The sequence below is a fragment of the Pelodiscus sinensis genome, chromosome 21, assembly GCF_049634645.1.
Source record: "Pelodiscus sinensis isolate JC-2024 chromosome 21, ASM4963464v1, whole genome shotgun sequence".
Classification (NCBI taxonomy): Eukaryota; Metazoa; Chordata; order Testudines; family Trionychidae; genus Pelodiscus; species Pelodiscus sinensis.
Window position 1 is genome coordinate 2308309 of NC_134731.1, and position 18581 is coordinate 2326889.

At 72.2% G+C, this 18581-nt stretch overlaps 1 protein-coding gene across 1 annotated transcript; it reads left to right on the plus strand.

Annotated features, from left to right (window-relative positions):
- The first annotated feature begins 713 nt into the window (after window positions 1–713).
- Window positions 714–16043, plus strand: ANKRD13B (ankyrin repeat domain 13B). The gene is made up of 15 exons (XM_075904584.1): window positions 714–1200; window positions 9476–9611; window positions 9908–10032; window positions 10153–10198; window positions 11468–11611; window positions 11961–12150; window positions 12512–12578; window positions 12936–13017; window positions 13648–13712; window positions 13821–13951; window positions 14206–14363; window positions 14475–14627; window positions 14808–14968; window positions 15278–15354; window positions 15691–16043. Exons 1-15 carry the CDS (start codon window positions 1012–1014, stop codon window positions 15896–15898), a joined length of 1932 nt encoding a protein of 643 aa, XP_075760699.1. The 5' UTR covers window positions 714–1011; the 3' UTR covers window positions 15899–16043.
- The last annotated feature ends 2538 nt before the right edge of the window (window positions 16044–18581 follow it).

Consider the following 18581-nt stretch of genomic DNA (forward strand, 5'->3'; position numbering starts at 1 on the left):
CTCGGGCTGCCAGGCGTCCGGTTTTGAACAGTCCAGTAGTTGAACTTTCTGTTCGGGAAACAAACAGAGAAAACAGAAATGGAAAATCGAACTGGCCGCAATTTTCTAGCTAAGATGGGATGTAGATTGTGCTGGAATGTCGAGGGTGTCTGGTATTTTTGTTAAAACCATCTGGCAGCCCTACAGGGAGAGCAGTGGCCGGGCCTGGCTGGCCAGCGCGGGGAGCTGGTAGCCTTGCAGGGGATGCTCCTCTGGAGGGTTTGGCCTGTAATTCTGTCATTTCGCACCTCGATTTGGCCTGCAGGATGTCTCCAACCTACGCCCAGAGCCCGGCCCACACACCTGTGTCTCGGGCCAGGCAGAGTTACACCCCCGCTGGGCTGGGGATGGGGAGGAGTCGGTGGTTGTGGTACCAGGAGAGGTCGCGCGCAGAGGTTAAAGGCCAGGGCCTCCAGGGTCGGGTGCCAGGTCTCACGGGAGGTGCAGGGCACGGCATGGGGCACGTGGGCAAGGCCTGGGTGATGGGCCCTGGTGCCCAGCTCCGAGATGGGGCCCCGGCCGGAGGTGCTGGACAGCCTGGTCCCTGCCAGCCTAGGGGGCCGCCCCTGGCCAGGCCCATCAGCTGGGAGGGGGCTGGGGCAGGAGAAGCCAGGGCCGCCCCTGGCCGCGGGGGGAGGCGGAGGAGCCCGGCGCTGGCCCTGGGAGCAGCGCGGAGGCTGCGCCAGGGCTGCCCGGATCCCTTGGGCGCCCGGTCGTGCAGGGGAACTACAGCTCCCATCAGGCCGCGGCGCCAGGCCGCTGCTCCCGGCCCCCCCGAGCGGCGCAGGGCGGGGGCCATGCCGGGGGCCCGCTGGGGCTCGGGGCCCTTGCGCGCGGGTGGAGCGCTGCGCTGCGCGGCCGGGGGGGCGCTTCCCTTTGTGCGCGCGGGCGGAGCGCGCAGCGCAGCGCAGCCTGGGGCCCGGCGCTCGGGGAGCCCCGGAGCCGGGCCCGAGCTCCCCTCCTCCCCGCCACATGCCTCCGCAGCCCCAGCCTCCTCCCCGCGCCGCCGGCAGCCCTGCGCGCAGCCCCCCGCCCCTGCGCCGCCGGAGCCGCAGGATGCTCGCCGCGGCCGGGCAGGGGCCGCCGGGCAGGTACCCGCTGCACCGCCTGGTCTGGCACAACCGCGCCCGCGAGCTGGACCGCGAGCTCAGCACCCAGCAGGTGGGACCCCCGCGGGGCGCGGCTCGGGACGGGCGGGGGTCGGGGCCGCGGGAAGGGGGGGCTGATGCAACTCCCCTGCCCCCTCCGCCGCCAGCAGCTGCAGCAGCATCCCCGGGAAGGCGCCCGCCCGCCTGGAGGGCTTCCCCGGCGCCCAGGCTGCAGGGCCGGAGCTGGGCGGCTGCCGGAAGCCTCCGCTGCCGGGCGCTGGGGGGGTCTGGGGGGCCGCTAGCACTTGGCCTCGGTAGCAGCGCGGGGGGGAGGGGGATCCCGCTGTTTGATTTGACCCCCCCGTCCAGGGGCCCCTCCCCGGGCCGGGGGAGCCCGAGCATCAGGCAAAGCTGCATGTGTCCCGGGGCGCAGGCCTTTGCCAGCGGGGCGGCTCCGGGCTCGTAGGTGGGGCACCCCGGGGCCCGGGCAAAGGGGCGCAGACCCAGTGGGTGGCCTCTAGCGGGACCCCAGCCAGGGAGATGCCTCCAGCCCCCTCTGCTTCCCTTTCCATCCACCGCCCCCTGGGTGTGGGCCGTGGGGCCGTCTCACCCTGGCGCCAGAGCGTTTCCCGCCTCCGTCGGCTGGCACAGCTCGGTGCCTGGCACACCCATTGCCTCCGCCCGCAGCGCGCTCGGTCCCTCAGGCACACCGGGATCAGCGCCCAGCGCAGGCTGCAATGGGCCCAGCCCCCCAGGAATCGGCATCCCCCCCTGTGGTTCCCTTGGACTCAGCGAGCGCCCCGGGGCCGGGGTTCGGGGCAGGGTGAAAGCTCAGTAGGGGCAGAGCAGGGGGTCACCCGCCCCTCCGTCCTTGCCTCTCCCACCTGGGCTGGGGCTGCAGTTGGCCCCCCCCCGTGAATCGGAGTAGCCGGGGTGCAGTCGCCGCTGAGATGGTGAGAGGGGCGCTGGGTCCAGCACGCGCGTGCTGGGGGACGCACCTGGCAGACAGCACAGCACGCACGCGGCTGCTGGCCCCGGCAGGCCCCTCCGCCGGCTCCGCAGGGTCGATGTACGAATTGACCCTTTGGGTTTCATTGGTCACCCCTGTTCTACGACCTACCCCCAGGAGCGCCCACCTGCTCCTGTTACAGTAACGGGTGTGGCGGGAACAATGGCAGCCCCCAGGCGGGTCCACATCCGGGGCTCCCTGGGCCTGAAGCGGGGTGCTGTTGCCCCCGCGGGGGCCCAGGTGGCGCGAGCCGGGGGCGCTCAGGGTCTCGCAGGATCGGGCCCTTGGTTGTTTTGACAAGGAGGCGTCCGACCTGCTCTGACGCATCGTCTTCCGGCTGGGCTGTTTGCTGTGGCTGCCCGGCTTTTCTCTACCTTGGGGCCACACCCGTCTGCGCTGTAGCAGGGAGAGATCCTGGCCTAATTGTGATTTGCCTGGGAATGGAGGGCGCTGGTGTTTTCCTTTGTCCTGGTCCGGGCAGCCGGGGGGAATCTCCTGCCATGTCAGCCTGGGTCACTGTCAGCAGCCTCCGGGAGGCAGGGGGCCCGGCGCGGTCCAAGAAGCGTGTGCTGCCCGTTTCCCCGGGCCCGGCGCGTGCCAGCCAAGCGTCCCAATCGCCGGGCGGTTTCTGCACCCGCGTGCCAGCCATCGCGTGGGAACCCGCGGCCCGTTTCCTCTGAAGGAAGGGGCACCCCAGAGGCACAAGGGGTCTGGCCTCCCAGGGTCGGGAGGCGGCGACGGGTGGAGCTGCCGGGGCTGGAGGGTTGCCTATTCTGAGGCAGAGGGGTACCCGGGCCTTGGCGCCCGTCAGAGCCCCGCTTGGGGCAGCAGCCCGGCTGGAGGGCTCAGACGGGCTCCCAGGCAGCAGGCAGCCCTGGCGGCAGGCCCCAGCAGGCTCCGCGTGGCCCACGGCAGCGCTCGGCCTTGCGCACGGGGCTGTGGTGAGCACCCTGCCTGGCCACGCCTGCATCCTGCCCTGCAGCCGGGACCGCTCCCAAACCGCAGCCCCTCCCCCACCCCGTGCCATGGCTCCAGGGCAGCTGGCACCTCCCCCCCACCTGCATGCCCCCCCCCCCGGGGCTCCTGGAGGCGTGAGGGCCAGAAGCACGGAGCCGCAGCAGGGACAGGACAGTGTCACTAGCCCCACAGAGCCTGCTCCAGACCACGCTGAGAGCCCAGCCCTGGCCTGCCCCCAGTGAGCTGCCCTGGGGCAGGGGGGCTCTGGTAAGGGGGGCAGCCCAGACCCTGCCTAGGCAAAGCCCCCTGCAGAGGAGCCCAGACTTGGGGGGTAGGGAGGCTGCTCACCAGCCCGGCCCCTGGAGAGGGGCTGCCACGGGCGTGGGCTGCGTCCTCCACCCTGGAGAGAGGAGAGAGGAGAGAGAGGGCCCTGCCGCGCAGGGATAGGGGCACCCTAGGGCTAGGCCCCCCAGCCTCTCTGGATTGGTAGCTGGTGCCGGGGGCTGGTAAGGGGGCGCTGTTCCCCTGCAGTCAGAGCTGATGTGCCCAGGGCACTAGGGGGCGCCAGGCCGCAGGGGCACCGGGAGGGGGCGCCAGGCCGTAGGGGCGCCGGGAGGGGGTGCAGGTTTGGCATGGGCAGGGCAGCTCCTCTTGCTGCCCGCGGGGAGGCCCAGTGCTGGGGCTGGCGGAGGAGATGCTGAGCCATCTATGCCCATGAACCGCGCCCCCCTCTCCACCCAGTGCCATGGGTGGGCCGGCGAGCCCTGGTGTCCTGGCAAAGGCCAGCTCAGGTCATTAGGCTCCTGCTCTGGGAATTCCTGCCCGGCTGCTGGGGGTCCCGGTGCAGCTGCAGGAGGCTGGCGCCCGCCCCGGGATGGGGGTGGGTTCTTGGTATGCCCGGGGAGGCTGAGCTGGGAGCGGCGTCATGCCCCACAGCCTGCTGGGGAGCCGTGCCTGTGCGGTCGGGCAGGCCCGCGGTCTCTAGACTTCCACACTGCCTGGGCAAGTGCAGGTGGAGCAGCCGCCGCCTGGGCTGGGCCTCTGGCCCATCAGCGTCCCCAGCGGGGAAGAGTCGGGCTCTTGGGCTGCCCCACCCGTGCCCTGGCCGCCGGGCAGTCTCTGAGCTGCCACAGGGCGCGAAGCACCATGAATTCGGGGAGGGGCCGAGCGCCGCCGGGGGCTGGGGGGACGTCTGCACGGGCGCTGTGCTACGTGCTTCCGTGCCCAGGGGGACATGCCGCACGGGCTCCGAGCCAGCCAGCCGCGGCAGCTCACCCGTCGGGCACGGGGCACGTACCTGGGCACGGCTCTTGGAGGGGTGCGGGGGGCTGGGAGCCGGCACGTTACGGCCGCCCGCGCTGGGACTTGAGCTTAGCACCAGGGTCCCTTCCAGCCAAGGACAAGTCAGTCGCTCCAGGGGACGGTGGGGAGGGAACTCGGCACCTCTCCATCCCGGGAGCTGAGCTCCCTTTGCCCCGGCAGCGCCGCCGGCACAGGGCCGGGCACGGCGCCCGTCTCAGCCTCAGGCTACCCAGCGGCAGCAGGGGGCGCTGTTGGTACCCGCGAGGGGCTTGGCCACCACGGGCCGGGGGAGGCAGGCAGGCCTGGCGCGAAGGGACCCGCCGGCTCGGCAGGCAGATGGGGCCTGGCGTGCCCCGGGCGCGGGAGGGGAGAGCTGGGCAGCCAGATCGCCGGGGAGTGGAGCTTGCACCCAGCACCCCTGGCACTCGGTAGGGGGAGGGGCTGTGCCCCGGGCATTTTCCTGGCAGGAGTGGTGGTGCCAGGCGGCCCAGTGTGCCAGGCAGCTCCCGCAGACCAGGGCAGGGAGCGCCGGAGCCACATGGAGCCAGCAGCCAGGTCAGAGGAGCTGCCAGGCTGGAGCCGGCCTGGAGGGGGAGGGGGCACGCAGGTGGGCGCGAGGGAGGGCGGGCGTCCAGTTCTGCACAGGCACCTCATCAGCAGATTCCTGGCCCCGCAGTCAGTGGCGAGAGCCGCCGGCCGACCACCCGGGGACACAGCCCGCCCAGCAGACTCCAGGCACCCCCAGGGCAGCTGGCCCTGCCCCCGAGGAAGGCTCCACCCTGCCTAACCTGGCGTGGATGGCGCAGACAGAGCACTGCCAGCTTCCCCCCTGCGCCCTCTGCCCTGCTCGGAGTGCAGTGGGGCGCCCAGCCCCCGGCTCTGCAGGCTCCCCCGCTGCTGGCCCTGTGCCCTGCTCGGAGTGCAGTGGGGCGCCCAGCCCCCGGCTCTGCCGGCTCCCCCGCTGCTGGCCCTGTGCCCTGCTCGGAGTGCAGTGGGGCGCCCAGCCCCCGGCTCTGCCGGCTCCCCCGCTGCTGGCCCTGTGCCCTGCTCGGAGTGCAGTGGGGCGCCCAGCCCCCGGCTCTGCCGGCTCCCCCGCTGCTGGCCCTGTGCCCTGCTCGGAGTGCAGTGGGGCGCCCAGCCCCCGGCTCTGCAGGCTCCCCCGCTGCTGGCCCTGTGCCCTGCTCGGAGTGCAGTGGGGCGCCCAGCCCCCGGCTCTGCCGGCTCCCCCGCTGCTGGCCCTGTGCCCTGCTCAGAGTGCAGTGGGGCGCCCAGCCCCCGGCTCTGCAGGCTCCCCCGCTGCTGGCCCTGTGCCCTGCTCGGAGTGCAGTGGGGCGCCCAGCCCCCGGCTCTGCAGGCTCCCCCGCTGCTGGCCCTGTGCCCTGCTCGGAGTGCAGTGGGGCGCCCAGCCCCCGGCTCTGCCGGCTCCCCCGCTGCTGGCCCTGTGCCCTGCTCGGAGTGCAGTGGGGCGCCCAGCCCCCGGCTCTGCCGGCTCCCCCGCTGCTGGCCCTGTGCCCTGCTCGGAGAGCAGTGGGGCGCCCAGCCCCCGGCTCTGCCGGCTCCCCCGCTGCTGGCCCTGTGCCCTGCTCGGAGTGCAGTGGGGCGCCCAGCCCCCGGCTCTGCAGGCTCCCCCGCTGCTGGCCCTGTGCCCTGCTCGGAGTGCAGTGGGGCGCCCAGCCCCCGGCTCTGCAGGCTCCCCCGCTGCTGGCCCTGTGCCCTGCTCGGAGTGCAGTGGGGCGCCCAGCCCCCGGCTCTGCCGGCTCCCCCGCTGCTGGCCCTGTGCCCTGCTCGGAGTGCAGTGGGGTGCCCAGCCCCCGGCTCTGCCGGCTCCCCCGCTGCTGGCCCTGTGCCCTGCTCGGAGTGCAGTGGGGCGCCCAGCCCCCGGCTCTGCCGGCTCCCCTGCTGCTGGCCCTCTGCCCTGCTCGGAGTGCAGTGGGGCGCCCAGCCCCCGGCTCTGCCGGCTCCCCCGCTGCTGGCCCTGTGCCCGGGGCAGCCAGGGCTCCGGGACGGCTGTGGGCATCAGCCTGAGCAGGGTTCAGGTGACTCGGGGCGGAGGAGACTCCCTGCCAAGTCCCTGGCCCCAGCTCCCTGCACCTTGGTCCCCAGCACCCCTCAAAGGGAGCGGAGCCGCCCTGGCCTGGCTGTCCCTCCCAGCTCTCCCGGGCGCTCCAGTGCCCTGCCAAGCTGCACACATGGCACTGGCTTGGGGGGCTGCCAGCACGGCACCAGGGCAACAGAAGAAATGCCCCCCCCATGGCTCCGGTGCAGCCCACTGCCCCTCGCTACTGCAATCCAGGATCAGGGTGCAAGGCCAGCCCTGGTGTTCCTGCCCCACGGATTCCCTGCCCCCCCCCGGGAGCACATTTCTAGCAGGCGGGTGGGGGCCAGAGATGCAGCTGGACTCCCCAGAGGCAGGGTGTGGCTGGCGCTGAGGGATGGGCTGGGAGGAGCCGGGGCAGGCCTGTGTATTAAATGGTGAGCATCACAAAAGCAATTCCTTACCCCCTTGGCACTGCCCAGCTGGCACCAGGGCAGCCCCACGCACCTACAGCGCCGTCGGGCACCCCGGACGCTGGCCCTGAGCAGCCCTGCAGGAAGGCAGCGTCGGTCCAGCAGGCCTAGGGGGCAGGGGACCCACGGCCTAGCTCAGGGCCCTGGGGTGGGCTGGCAGGGTGCGTGTGCGCCTGGCTCTGGGTGAGAGCTCGGGGCAATGGGTCCCTTACAACCACCTGGGGCAAACAGCAGCTCCCTCCGCAGGTGCCCCTGGCCAGGTGGGACGAGTTGTTGGGAACAGGGCCGCCCTAGGGGCCACGAGGTCCAGGGCAACCCTCCCTCGCCCCAGGTCCTGCCCTCCTCCGCCCTCCCCCAATATGGGGCACCGTCTTGTCCATAGGCCCCCCCAAGCGCAGGGCCCCATCTCCGCCTGGCTGAAGACGGCCCCTCGCCCTGCAGCCCCGCGGGCGTGCGAGAGCCAAGGGCTGAAAGTCCCTGTGCCCAGCGTGCGGCAGGCTGGCAGAGCGGGGCGTGTGACCCCCCCGCCGAGACCCTCCCTGCCGAGGGGTCTAACAGCCACTGCCCTGATCCCCTGGCCATGCGGTCCCACCGCCGAGCGCCGGCGCCTCCCCACGGCTGAGCAAACAGGCTGAGCCCGGCGGTGGAGTGAGCAGGGGACACGCAGGCTGCTGTGGGGGGACAGCCGGGGGGCACAGAGCCGGCTGGGGGGCAGGCTGGGGCATTAGCCGCGTCCTGCTCCGCCCCCCGGTGTCAATGAAGTGACCTTGAATGTGCACCCAGGGCCCAGCTCCTACCACTAGGCCCAGCTGCCCTGCTGGGGGGCGGGGGAGCTGTTCTCCAGCTCCCAGCGGAAGGGCTGGCGTGTCTGTTTTCTTTAATTAGAACCCTTTTCATCAGAGCAATTAAGAGCCAGCAAGCGATTGCCGTGGAGAGCGTTTAACGAATGTGCCAGCTCCCATTCGGTGGCAGGGGCCGCGCCCAGGCCCGGCTTTGTTTCTGGCCCCCCAGGCGGGGCGGGGGTCTCGGGCGGGCGGGCGTGCGCTGTGCCCCTCTGCGGGGGTGGCGCGTTCGCCAGGCCCCCACGACGGGCAGGGTGGAGGGCGCGGGGGCTGGCGAGTGGCTGCCGGCGCTGGGCGGGGGTGCCAGGACGTGCAGTGTGGGTTTGGAGGGCTGGCAAGAGGGGCGCACGGGGGGGTACCAGCTGGATCTAGCTGGCATGTGACTGGGAAGCACCGAGGTGGGGGCAGGGCCCAGGGCAGCGGGAAGGGACACCCGGAGTCAGGCCGCCCGTCTGCTGGGTGGGGAGAGGCCCTCGCGTTGGGGTTGGGGCACCCCGAGGTGCATGGCAGGGGGCCCCGCTCTGCTCCCTGGGGGTGGGGGGAGATGCCCAGCCTGGCTTGCAGCACCCGACACGGCTGGCTGCTCCCAGGGTGCCCGGGGCCGCGGGCCTAGGGGTGCGAGAGGGGCCCCCCGACTCGGGGGGAGGGAGCTCTCTGTCAGCCAAGGGGCCGGCTGGCACTGCCCCCCCCGCCCCCAGGCCATGGCACCGTGGGCAGGCGGCCGGATCACCCCACCCCCGCCGGGTTTCTCTCAGCAACAACAGTTGGCCCCTGGGATCTAGTCCCTGGCAAACGAGTTGCAGGGCAATTAGCAGCGACGGGGGGAGGGGTGCCAGGGAGACACCGTCTCCAGGCAACCTGACCCCCCCCCAACTCCTAGGGAGCGTCCTTGCGCCAGAGCTGCCAGGAAAGGGGCCCCCACTCACCCCAAGCAGGCCCTGGGCTCCCCCTGCCCCTCATCCCAGCCTGCCCCCCCCCCCCCCCGCTGCCACAAGCCACTAGCCGTCCCTGCCCCGAACCCGGGCCGGGAACCCACAGGCTCCAGGCAGCGGGGGCTGGGCTGCAGTCGGGCCTGTTTCTGCCCCGGCTGGGGGGCTAACAGCCGCGTGCCCCTCGTGCGGGGCTCACCGGGGGGGGGAGTTACCAGGCCCCCCTCCGTCCCAGGGCCAGGCTCTGCAGGAGGTGGGGCTGTGGCAGTTCCCCCCACGGGCTCAGGCCAGCCCCTTCCCTCACCCGTGCCCCCTAGCCCTCTGGCCTGGCATCCCGCACAGAGCTCCCGTCCCGGCTTGGACACCGGCCCCACTGCCCCTTCCCTGCAAGCCCAGCTTGGCACGAGCCTGCCAGGCCCGGCCTCCTCCGCCGCGGGCCCCACGCGCCAGGCCTTCTGCCCAGCAGGCTGCGCTCCCCGTCAGCCCCAGAGGCTGGGCGCTGGTTGGCGGGCGTGTCAGGCCCCCGTCGCCCGGCCACGCGCCCTCAGAGCGAGCCGGGAGCTGGCAGAGACGTGGTCCCTGAGGTCCTGCGCTGGCCCATCTGCGAGGGGCTCACCCCACAACGGGCCCCATTCCAGGGGGGCCTGGCCAGCCAGCTCCCTGGGCAGCTCTGCCCCCGCCCCCCGCCCCGTGGGCACGGCTCTCCCAGGCCCCAGCAGGGCCAGGGCCCGGCCCCCCGCTGAGGGCTGGGGCTATGCCCCCCACACCCCGGCTAACCCCCTCTCTGGGCCCCCTGGGCAGGTGGACGTAGAGCAGCTGGACCCGCGGGGCCGCACGCCCCTGCACCTCGCCGCCACCTTGGGCCACGTGGACTGCGCCCGGGTGCTGCTGAGACACGGCGCCGACGTGGCCAAGGAGAACCGCAGCGGCTGGACAGGTGGGCAGGCGAGGCCGGGATGCCCGAGGGAGCGGGCCGCCGGTGCCCACAGCAGCTACTTCTCTCCTGTGCCCCCAGCAGGCACCTGGGCACCAGAGCCAGCCCTGGGCAGGGAGAGCAGCCCCCCTGCATGGGGGCGGGAGGGGAGAGCGCGTGGTCCTGCCGGGGCCCCTGCAGTGGCCGGGGGGGGGGGTCACAAAGCTGCTCAGCCAGGGGGGTGGCCGGGGGCCCTGCCCTGGGGTGCAGTCCGGGCAGGGCTGGCAACCCCGCTGCCCAGTGCTGTTTGCTGCCCCCAGTGCTCCAGGAGGCGGTGAGCACCCGGGACCTGGAGCTGGTGCAGCTGGTGCTGCGGTACCGCGACTATCAGCGAGCTGTCAAGCGCCTGGCCGGGATCCCCATCCTGCTGGACAAGCTGCGCAAGGTACGGCCCCCTGCCCCGCGGGGCTCCGCCCGCCCAGCCCCGCCCCCCGTGCCTGGCTCCCTGCCGGGCGCGGGGAGTGACGCCGGGCGCCCCTCACCCTGGCCTCGCCCCTCTCCCCAGGCTCAGGATTTCTACGTGGAGATGAAGTGGGAGTTCACCAGCTGGGGTAAGTTCGGGGGGAGGGGGAGAACCAGCATCCCCCCCCCAACAAGTGCCAGAGCCCTCCTGCTGCTCCCCCCTCCTGCCTTCCATCCCCCAGGGCCTTGCGCTCACCCACCCCTGCCCCAGCCAACCCCTGGGTCCTAGTGCCACCTTCCAGCCTGGCCAGCCCCTGGGTCCTAGTGCCACCTGCCAGCCCGCCCCAGCCAACCCCTGGGTCCTAGTGCCACCTTCCAGCCCACCCCAGCCAACCCCTGGGTCCTAGTGCCACCTTCCAGCCTGGCCAGCCCCTGGGTCCTAGTGCCACCTTCCAGCCCACCCCAGCCAACCCCTGGGTCCTAGTGCCACCTTCCAGCCCGCCCCGGCCAGCCCCCGGGTCCTAGTGCCACCTGCCAGCCCGCCCCGGCCAGCTCCTGGGTCCTAGTGCCACCTGCCAGCCCGCCCCGGCCAGCTCCTGGGTCCTAGTGCCACCTGCCAGCCCGCCCCAGCCAGCCCCTGGGTCCTAGTGCCACCTGCCAGCCCGCCCCGGCCAACCCCTGGGTCCTAGTGCCACCTTCCAGCCCGCCCCAGCCAGCCCCTGGGTCCTAGTGCCACCTTCCAGCCTGCCCCGGCCAGCCCCTGGGTCCTAGTGCCACCTTCCAGCCTGCCCCGGCCAGCCCCCGGGTCCTAGTGCCACCTGCCAGCCCGCCCCGGCCAGCCCCCGGGTCCTAGTGCCACCTTCCAGCCCGCCCCAGCCAACCCCTGGGTCCTAGTGCCACCTGCCAGCCCGCCCCAGCCAACCCCTGGGTCCTAGTGCCACCTGCCAGCCCGCCCCGGCCAGCCCCTGGGTCCTAGTGCCACCTGCCAGCCCGCCCCAGCCAACCCTCAGGTCCTAGTGCCACCTGCCAGCCCGCCCCGGCCAGCCCCTGGGTCCTAGTGCCACCTGCCAGCCCGCCCCGGCCAGCCCCTGGGTCCTAGTGCCACCTGCCAGCCCGCCCCAGCCAGCCCCCGGGTCCTAGTGCCACCTGCCAGCCCGCCCCGGCCAGCCCCTGGGTCCTAGTGCCACCTGCCAGCCCGCCCCAGCCAGCCCCCGGGTCCTAGTGCCACCTGCCAGCCCGCCCCAGCCAACCCCCGGGTCCTAGTGCCACCTGCCAGCCTGCTTGCCCACTCTGGCCATGCAGTGGCTTGCAGAGTCCTGTCCCCTGGCCAGAGGAGATGGGCTCCTGCCACTGCCCCTCAAGGTGGGTGCTGGGTTAGGGCGGTTCTGGCCCTGCCCCTCATGTCCCCCTCCCTGCAGTGCCCTTGGTCTCCAAGATCTGCCCCAGCGACACCTACAAGGTGTGGAAAAGTGGCCAGAACCTGCGTGTGGACACGACGCTGCTCGGCTTCGACCACATGACCTGGCAGCGGGGGAACCGCAGCTTCATCTTCCGGGGACAAGGTCCGCAAGTGCCGTGCCGGGCGCAGGGGGGGGCATGGCCCCTGGCAGCTCACAATGCACACGCCCGTCCAGCCCTCTGAGCTCTGCTGCCCCACGCTCCTGCTGGCACACGGATGCAGCAGCAGCAGCCCAGGGCCCCTGGCCCAGAGGGGAGAGGGTGGAGGGGCAGGTGCTGGTGTCCGGGGGGGACAGTGCAGAGTGGGGGAGCAGCCCACCTGGCCACGGCTCACTGCCAGGGGAGGGGGCCTGCTCCCCATGGTGCACACTCAAGAGGCCCCTGCGCACACGCCCCCAGCCGCCCCCCTGCCCGTGCGCCCCGCGCCGCGCTGACCTGGCCTCCTCCCCGCAGACACCAGCGCGGTCGTGCTGGAGATCGACCACGACCGGCAGGTGGTGTACTCCGAGACGCTGGCGCTGGCCAGCCACGACCCCGAGGGCCTGCTGGCTGCCGTGCAGCCCACCGAGGAGCAGGTGATGGGGCGGCTCACGGCACCCGTCGTCACCACGCAGCTGGACACCAAAAACATCGCCTTTGAGAGGTGGGCGGCCCAGTGGGCGGGGCCAGCAGGGCCAGTGGGAGGGGCCAGTCACCAGGCACCATGCAGCGGGACACCATGAACATCGCCTTCTAGAGGTGGGCAGGCCAGTGGGAGGGGCCATTCATGCAACTGGACACTAAGAACATCGCCTTTGAGCGGTGGGCGGGCCAGTGGGCGGGGCCAGCAGGGCCAGTGGGAGGGGCCAGTCACCATGCAGCTGGACCCCAAGAACATCGCCTTTGAGAGGTGGGCCCTGGGCGGGGTCCCTGGCTCTGGGCGGGGCCTGGCGGAGGGCAGCCGCGCAGCGGGGTGTGAGGTGAACCCCCGGGGTCGTCGCTCACGGCTGCCTTGTCGCTGTCAGGAACAAGACGGGGATCCTGGGCTGGCGGAGCGAGAAGACGGAGGTGGTGAATGGGTACGAGGCCAAGGTGAGGGGCAGGCGGGGGGGTAGGGCAGCAGGGCCATGGCTGCCAGGGGGAGGCACGTGCCCCCTCCCCAGCTCTGGGAGGGGCAGAGGGAGCCGTGGTGGGACCCGAGTCAGCACAGAGGTAGGGGCATGGCTGGGCTTGCTCGCCAGCGGGCACCACTGGGCCCAGCAGCTGGGTCCGGGCTCGCCTGGCCCCGGCCAAGGCTCCTCCAGGGGAGGCTGCGATGCCTCGAGCTTTGCTGCCCCCAGGCGGCTCACCATCCCTCCCCTCCCCGCCCCCGGAGCAGGGGTCTGGGGACACGCGTGGGGGGTGCGGGGCAGGGAGAGCAGCAGCCTCTGGTGTTCGGGCTCCCCCCAGGTTTACGGCGCGTCCAACGTGGAGCTGATCACGCGGACGCGGACGGAGCATCTCTCCGACCAGCACAAGGGCAAGAGCAAAGGTGAGGGCCGGCCCCGGGAGAGGGGATGTCGGGGGGGGGTCTCCGGGCCCTGCACCTGCAGCTGGGGGGCTCCCAGCCAACGGTGCACAGGCGGGTTCTTGGTCTGCAGGGACCCAGCGTAGCCCAGACTGGTCAGCGTAGGGTCCGGGAGCAGCCAGGGCAGCCCAGCTTGGGCAGACGGGGCTCAGAGCCAGGGCCCCGCCCCCTAAGCCAGCGAGACTCACTCACCCCACAGCCCATCCCCCCTGCAGCCAGCCCCACCTCCAGCCTGGGTCCTGCTTCCCCACCAAAGGTGTCGTCCCGCCCCCCTCCAATGCCAGTCTCAGGTTGCAGAAGCATCAGCCTTTGTGTCACACCGAAACTGTGTCCCCCTCCCCCCGTGCTATTGGTGCAGTGCCCAGGGAAACTGAGGCACACTGGGGGTTACAGGACGGCAGCAGTCGCATGCACCGTGAACCGAGCAAATGCAATCCCTTGTCCAGGCCCCTTTGTGCCTCCTGTTCCTGCCCCGCCCCAGCCCCATAGCCTGTCCTGTGCGCCTTTGGCTGGGGGAGGTGGGTGGGCCCCAGCGCTGCCCCCTGGCCCTGCCCCTGCCCCAGCCGGGGGCTCACTGGGCTTGTCTCTCTGCAGGCAGCAAGACCCCGCTGCAGTCCTTCCTGGGGATTGCTGAGCAGCACGTGGGGCCCAGCAATGGGGTGAGTAGCGGGCAGGTGGCTGGGGGGGCCGTGTGGGCTGCACCGTGTTTGGGTGGAGCAGCCCCCCACTCGGCCGCGCTGACGAGGCCTTTGCTCGTCCTGGCGCAGACGCTGATCACGCAGACGCGGAGCCATACCAACCCCACGGCCATCACCCCCGAGGAGTACTTCGACCCCAGCTTCGAGCTGGGCAGCAGGGACATGGGGCGCCCCATGGAGCTCACCACCAAGACGCAGAAGTACGGAGCGGCCGGGTCCCTGCCAGGAAACCTGGCTCGGAAGAGAGGGGGTGGCAAGAGAAGGAAGGCTGGGGATAGGTGGAACTCACTGCTGGAGGGCAGCGCGGGGGAGGCTGATCTGGGAGATCAGGGCAGCGGCATGGCCCGGCTGTGGGTGGGACTCCCCACGTGACCCCGACCGCAGGGGGAGTGGGCTGTGCCACGGGGCTGTGCTGGGGGGTAGTACCTGGCAGTGCCCGATCTCCCCGCTGCAGGTTCAAAGCCAAGCTGTGGCTGTGTGAGGATCACCCGCTGTCCCTGGGCGAGCAGGTGGCCCCCATCATCGACCTGATGGCAATCAGCAACGCGCTCTTCGCCAAGCTCCGCGACTTCATCACGCTCCGCCTGCCGCCCGGCTTCCCCGTCAAAATCGGTGAGGCCCTGCCCGGCGCCCTGTCTCGGCTGCCCGAGGGCGCAGGGGCCGGGCGCCACTCCCCCGGTCCTGGGGCTGGCAGCTCGCTCACTGCCCCGACTCTGCCCCCAGAAATCCCCATCTTCCACATCCTGAACGCCCGCATCACCTTCGGCAACCTCAACGGGTGCGACGAGCCCGTCAGCTCCGTGCGCCGCAGCTCCAGCAGCGAGGCGCCCTCGCCCAGCAGCGACTCCTCCAGCGTCAGCAGCTCCAGCTCCATGGGTACGCAGCCCCTGCCCCCCGCCGCGCCAGGCACCGCCCCCCCCGGCCTTATAAGGGAGGGGGAGATTGTCGGGCACCCCCGTTGCCCAGCAGCCGGTCCAGCCGGCAGCTCCCAGCATGCCATGCGGCGTGCGTGCTGGGGGGCCGGGGCTGTGCGGTGACCGGCGTCTGGCCCCGCAGCCTCGTGCCGGGCGTGCGAGATGGACCCGTCGCTGTTCGAGGCCCCGCCCGGGTACAGCACGCTGGGCAGCCACCGGGACGCCCTGCGGGAGGATGACGACGACCTGCTGCAGTTCGCCATCCAACAGAGCCTGCTGGAGGCGGGCACCGAGTACGACCAGGTGGGCGCCGCGCCCCCCCTGCTGGGCGCCACCGGTAACTGCTGCCGGGCCCGTGGGGCGGCATCGCCCGGAACAGCCCCTCCCTGCACCGGGGGGGGGGGGGCGCAGCGAGAGTGGGGGACCAGCGGGGTGCAGCGCATGGGGAGCCCTCGGTGGCTGCAGGGAGAGCAGCTCTGGTGCCGGCGCTGAGAGAGCCCACAGGCACCTTGGCAGCCTCTTCCCCTGCCCCCCTTGGCGCGGGCGCCTCCGCGGTCCCTGGCCGTGCCCTTGGCCTTGGGGAGGGTTAATGCCAGGCCGCTGCACCTGCAGGTGACCATCTGGGAAGCGCTGACCAACAGCAAGCCGGGCACGCACCCCATGTCCCACGAGGGCCGGCGAGGAGACAGGTAAGTGGGGCAGGGCTCGCAGGGCCTGGCCCTGGCGCTGAAGTGGGGGGTGTGCACGTAAGTCCTGCCTGGGCCCCACCAGCATAGCCCCCGGCTTCGTGCCCCAACAGTGTCAGACCAGCCTGGATCCAGAGCTGGACTGTGCCTCAGTTTCCCCCGTACCAGAGCTGGCTAGGCCCCCCCTCCACCTCGTACGTGAGAGCCACCGTGAGGCCACCTGGCTCATCACACGGGTCCGCCGCTCACTGGAGGCAGGTGTGACCCCCAGGGCCCTGGCTTCCCGGCGCAGCCTGCCCCCCGCCCTCAGGCTCACGTGTGTTCCTGTTTCCCGGCCAGGGCCCCCCAGCACACGCCGCCCCCCCGGCCGGCTGGTCCCCCACAGCAGGGCGGCGGCGGGCCCAGCCCCCTGTTCCGCAGCTACGACGAGCAGCTGCGGCTGGCCATGGCGCTGTCGGCGCGGGAGCAGGCGGAGGCGGAGCGGCGCTCGCGGCGGGAGGAGGAGGAGCTGCGGCGCATCCTGCAGCTCTCGCTGACGGAGAAATAGCCCCGGGCGGTGAGCCGGGCCTTGGCGCAGTGAGCCGGGGGCGGCGCCCGCTCAGCCGTGCCCATGCGAGCGGAGGGGCCCGCCCGTCGCACCGAGCCCGGAACAGTGCCGGCGGGCACACCGGGCAGGGACCCTACCGTGGCCCCGGACTCCTCGGCGACCCCGGGCCCAGGCATCGCCCGCAGGGGGCAGGGAGTACAGGCCGGGGGAAGGGGACACGCCCATCACCCTGGGGGGGAGGCCAGGGCAGGGATGCAGGGAGGTCCCAGGCCCCCCCCAGAACCCAGCTGCGTGGTGTGGCCGACGGGGCGAAGGGACTAGGGGAGCCCCGGGCTGGGTGGGGGGGGGCACTGGCCGAGCTGGGGGGCAGGGAGACAGCGCGGGGGCCAAAGGCTGGATGGAGCGAGTGGCAGGGAAGAGGGCACCAGGACCCCCTGCCTGGACTGGACTCCTTAGCCCTGCCCCCCCATAGCATCTGGGGCTGCTTGAGCCTCTGCCCTGTAACCCCCCATTCCTCAGTGACCCAGGGACAGCGCCTGCCCCCCCAGCCCCTCCCCTGCCGCCTGGCTGCACGGAGCATTCCTGGGGGTGCAGGCCCGGGGCACAGGGCAGGGAACCATGCTGAGCCTCCCCCCAGCTGTAGGCACCAGCCCCTTCTGTGCCCCTCACTGCTGCCCCCAGCACACGCCACCCCCAAGGCCCCATGGCACCGATACCGCCTCAAGTGCACTTAGCCAGGAGCCCGCCAGGCCCACGGGCTGCCAGCCCCTCACCCCGGGAGGGCCCTCGCCAGGGCCATGCCACCTTGCCAGCCCCTGGGGGCGCTGCTCAGGCAGCCCCTCGCCAGCACACTTCGGGGGGCACTTACCAAGCCCTGCCAGTTGGGGAGCAGGGCAGGTGCTGCAGCCCCAGGGGCAGCCTGGCCTGCCTCCTGCCAGCCCCCCACTGCTGCCCATGCCTCAAGGGCCTTTGGGGTGCCCGGCTGGAGCTGGTGGCTGGGCTATGGGGTGTGGGGGGCAGTACCTTTGCAGGCCAGGCTGGGGGTGTCGGCCAGCACCGGCCTTAGGGTGGGAACCTCGGCCCCGTTCCCATGGGGCAGGCCAGCCCGCCGGCTCTCAGGTGAGCCCTGTGGGGCGCATGAGCCAGGCCTGGTCCCTGCACCACGGCCCGGGCTGAGGGCTCCCCGCCTGCAGCCCCCAGGGCCCGAACCCCCGCCAACCCTTCCATCGAATGGTGCTAACTCCACAGCCGAGCCGGGGCCCCGGGGCTTCGCGTGGCTTGGCGGAGAACAGACTTTGGCGAGCCCACTCGGGGCAGCGAGGAGCCAGCACGCTGGAAACCGGGGCAGCACCAGGTGTCGGCTCGCTCCCGCAGCCGGGAGGGGGCAGGGACCTTTTCTAAATTGCCCACGACACCCTCCCCCACCAGCGGTCTGGCTGGGCCCCGTGGCCAAGGCCCGGCCCACCGGCTGCAAGCACTGCCGACACCAATAAAAGTCGTTCGTGGTCTCTCAGCAGACGCTGCTCCATGGGGCTGGGGGGCGGGCAGGGCCCCTCTCAGGCCGTGGTGGTGGGGGCAGCCGGCTGGGCGGGTGGTGGGGGCAGCCGGAAGGGCACCGCAGACTTGGCCAGTCCCGTGACTTCGGGCAGGGCTGTGCCAGGCACCCTGGGGCTCTGCCCACGCTGCGTGCCCGTGACTCGAACTAGGGGGCTCTCGGGTGCCAGCGGCTAGTCACCCCAAATCTCGCCCCATAGCTCCATTCCCCCCCCCCCCCACACACAGTACCAGCAGGGCAGATTAGCACCGTCCCTGCCCTCTATGCCATGGTCCAGTGCCCCCCTGGGATGGGCATCGCGGGAGCCCTCCCCGAGGGCCGTGGGCTGAGGGAGGTGCCCCCTCTGGCTGACACATGGCAGGAGCAGCCCCCGGGGCGGCTGGAGGGGTGAGCACTGGGGGTGGGGGGGTGGCTTACTCCGGGGGACCCCACAGGGCCTGGTCTGTGTTGCCTCCTCACACCAGCTGAGATCAGGTGGGATAGTGGTTAGAGCTCAGCACTGCTGGGCCCCAGCTGCTGCCTATGGGGAGGGGCCTTTCTGAGCTAGGCACCGCCCTAGGACCCACCCACGGGCCAGCCGGGCACAGGGCCTGGCCCGCAGAGCGGGGCTCAGGGTCGGGGGCGGGTGGTGCCGTGCTGGGCTCCCCCCACGCTCGGGCAGGAGGATGCAGCTGTTTATTGTGAGCCTCGGGTACAAGAGCAGGGGCAGGACTGCAAGCAACCCCCAGTGCCCCCCACGCCCCTAATCCTGGTGCTTTAGCTGGCCTGCCCCAGCCTGGGGGGAGGAAGCAGAGGCCACATGCCTGGGCCAGGCTGCCGCTTGGGGGCACCTCACGGCTGGAGCCTTCTGCAGCCTCCTGCTTTGGGGCCCCCAGCTCAGCACCTGCCTGGCCAGGGCTAGGGGATCCCGAGCCTACCGTGCACCCCAGAGCAGCAGGCCCACACGGGCCCCGGCCACGCAGCGCGCACTGTCCTGCGGCGCCCATCACTGGCACGAGGCTGGGCGGGAAGGGGGCTCGGGACCCCTCCCCAGGCCAGTGAATGCTGGGGGCTGGGAGGGGGCGGGGCAGGAGGGCTTGGCCAAGGGGCTAGCAGGGCCCGGCAGCCCTCTGGGGGGGCGCCCTAAAT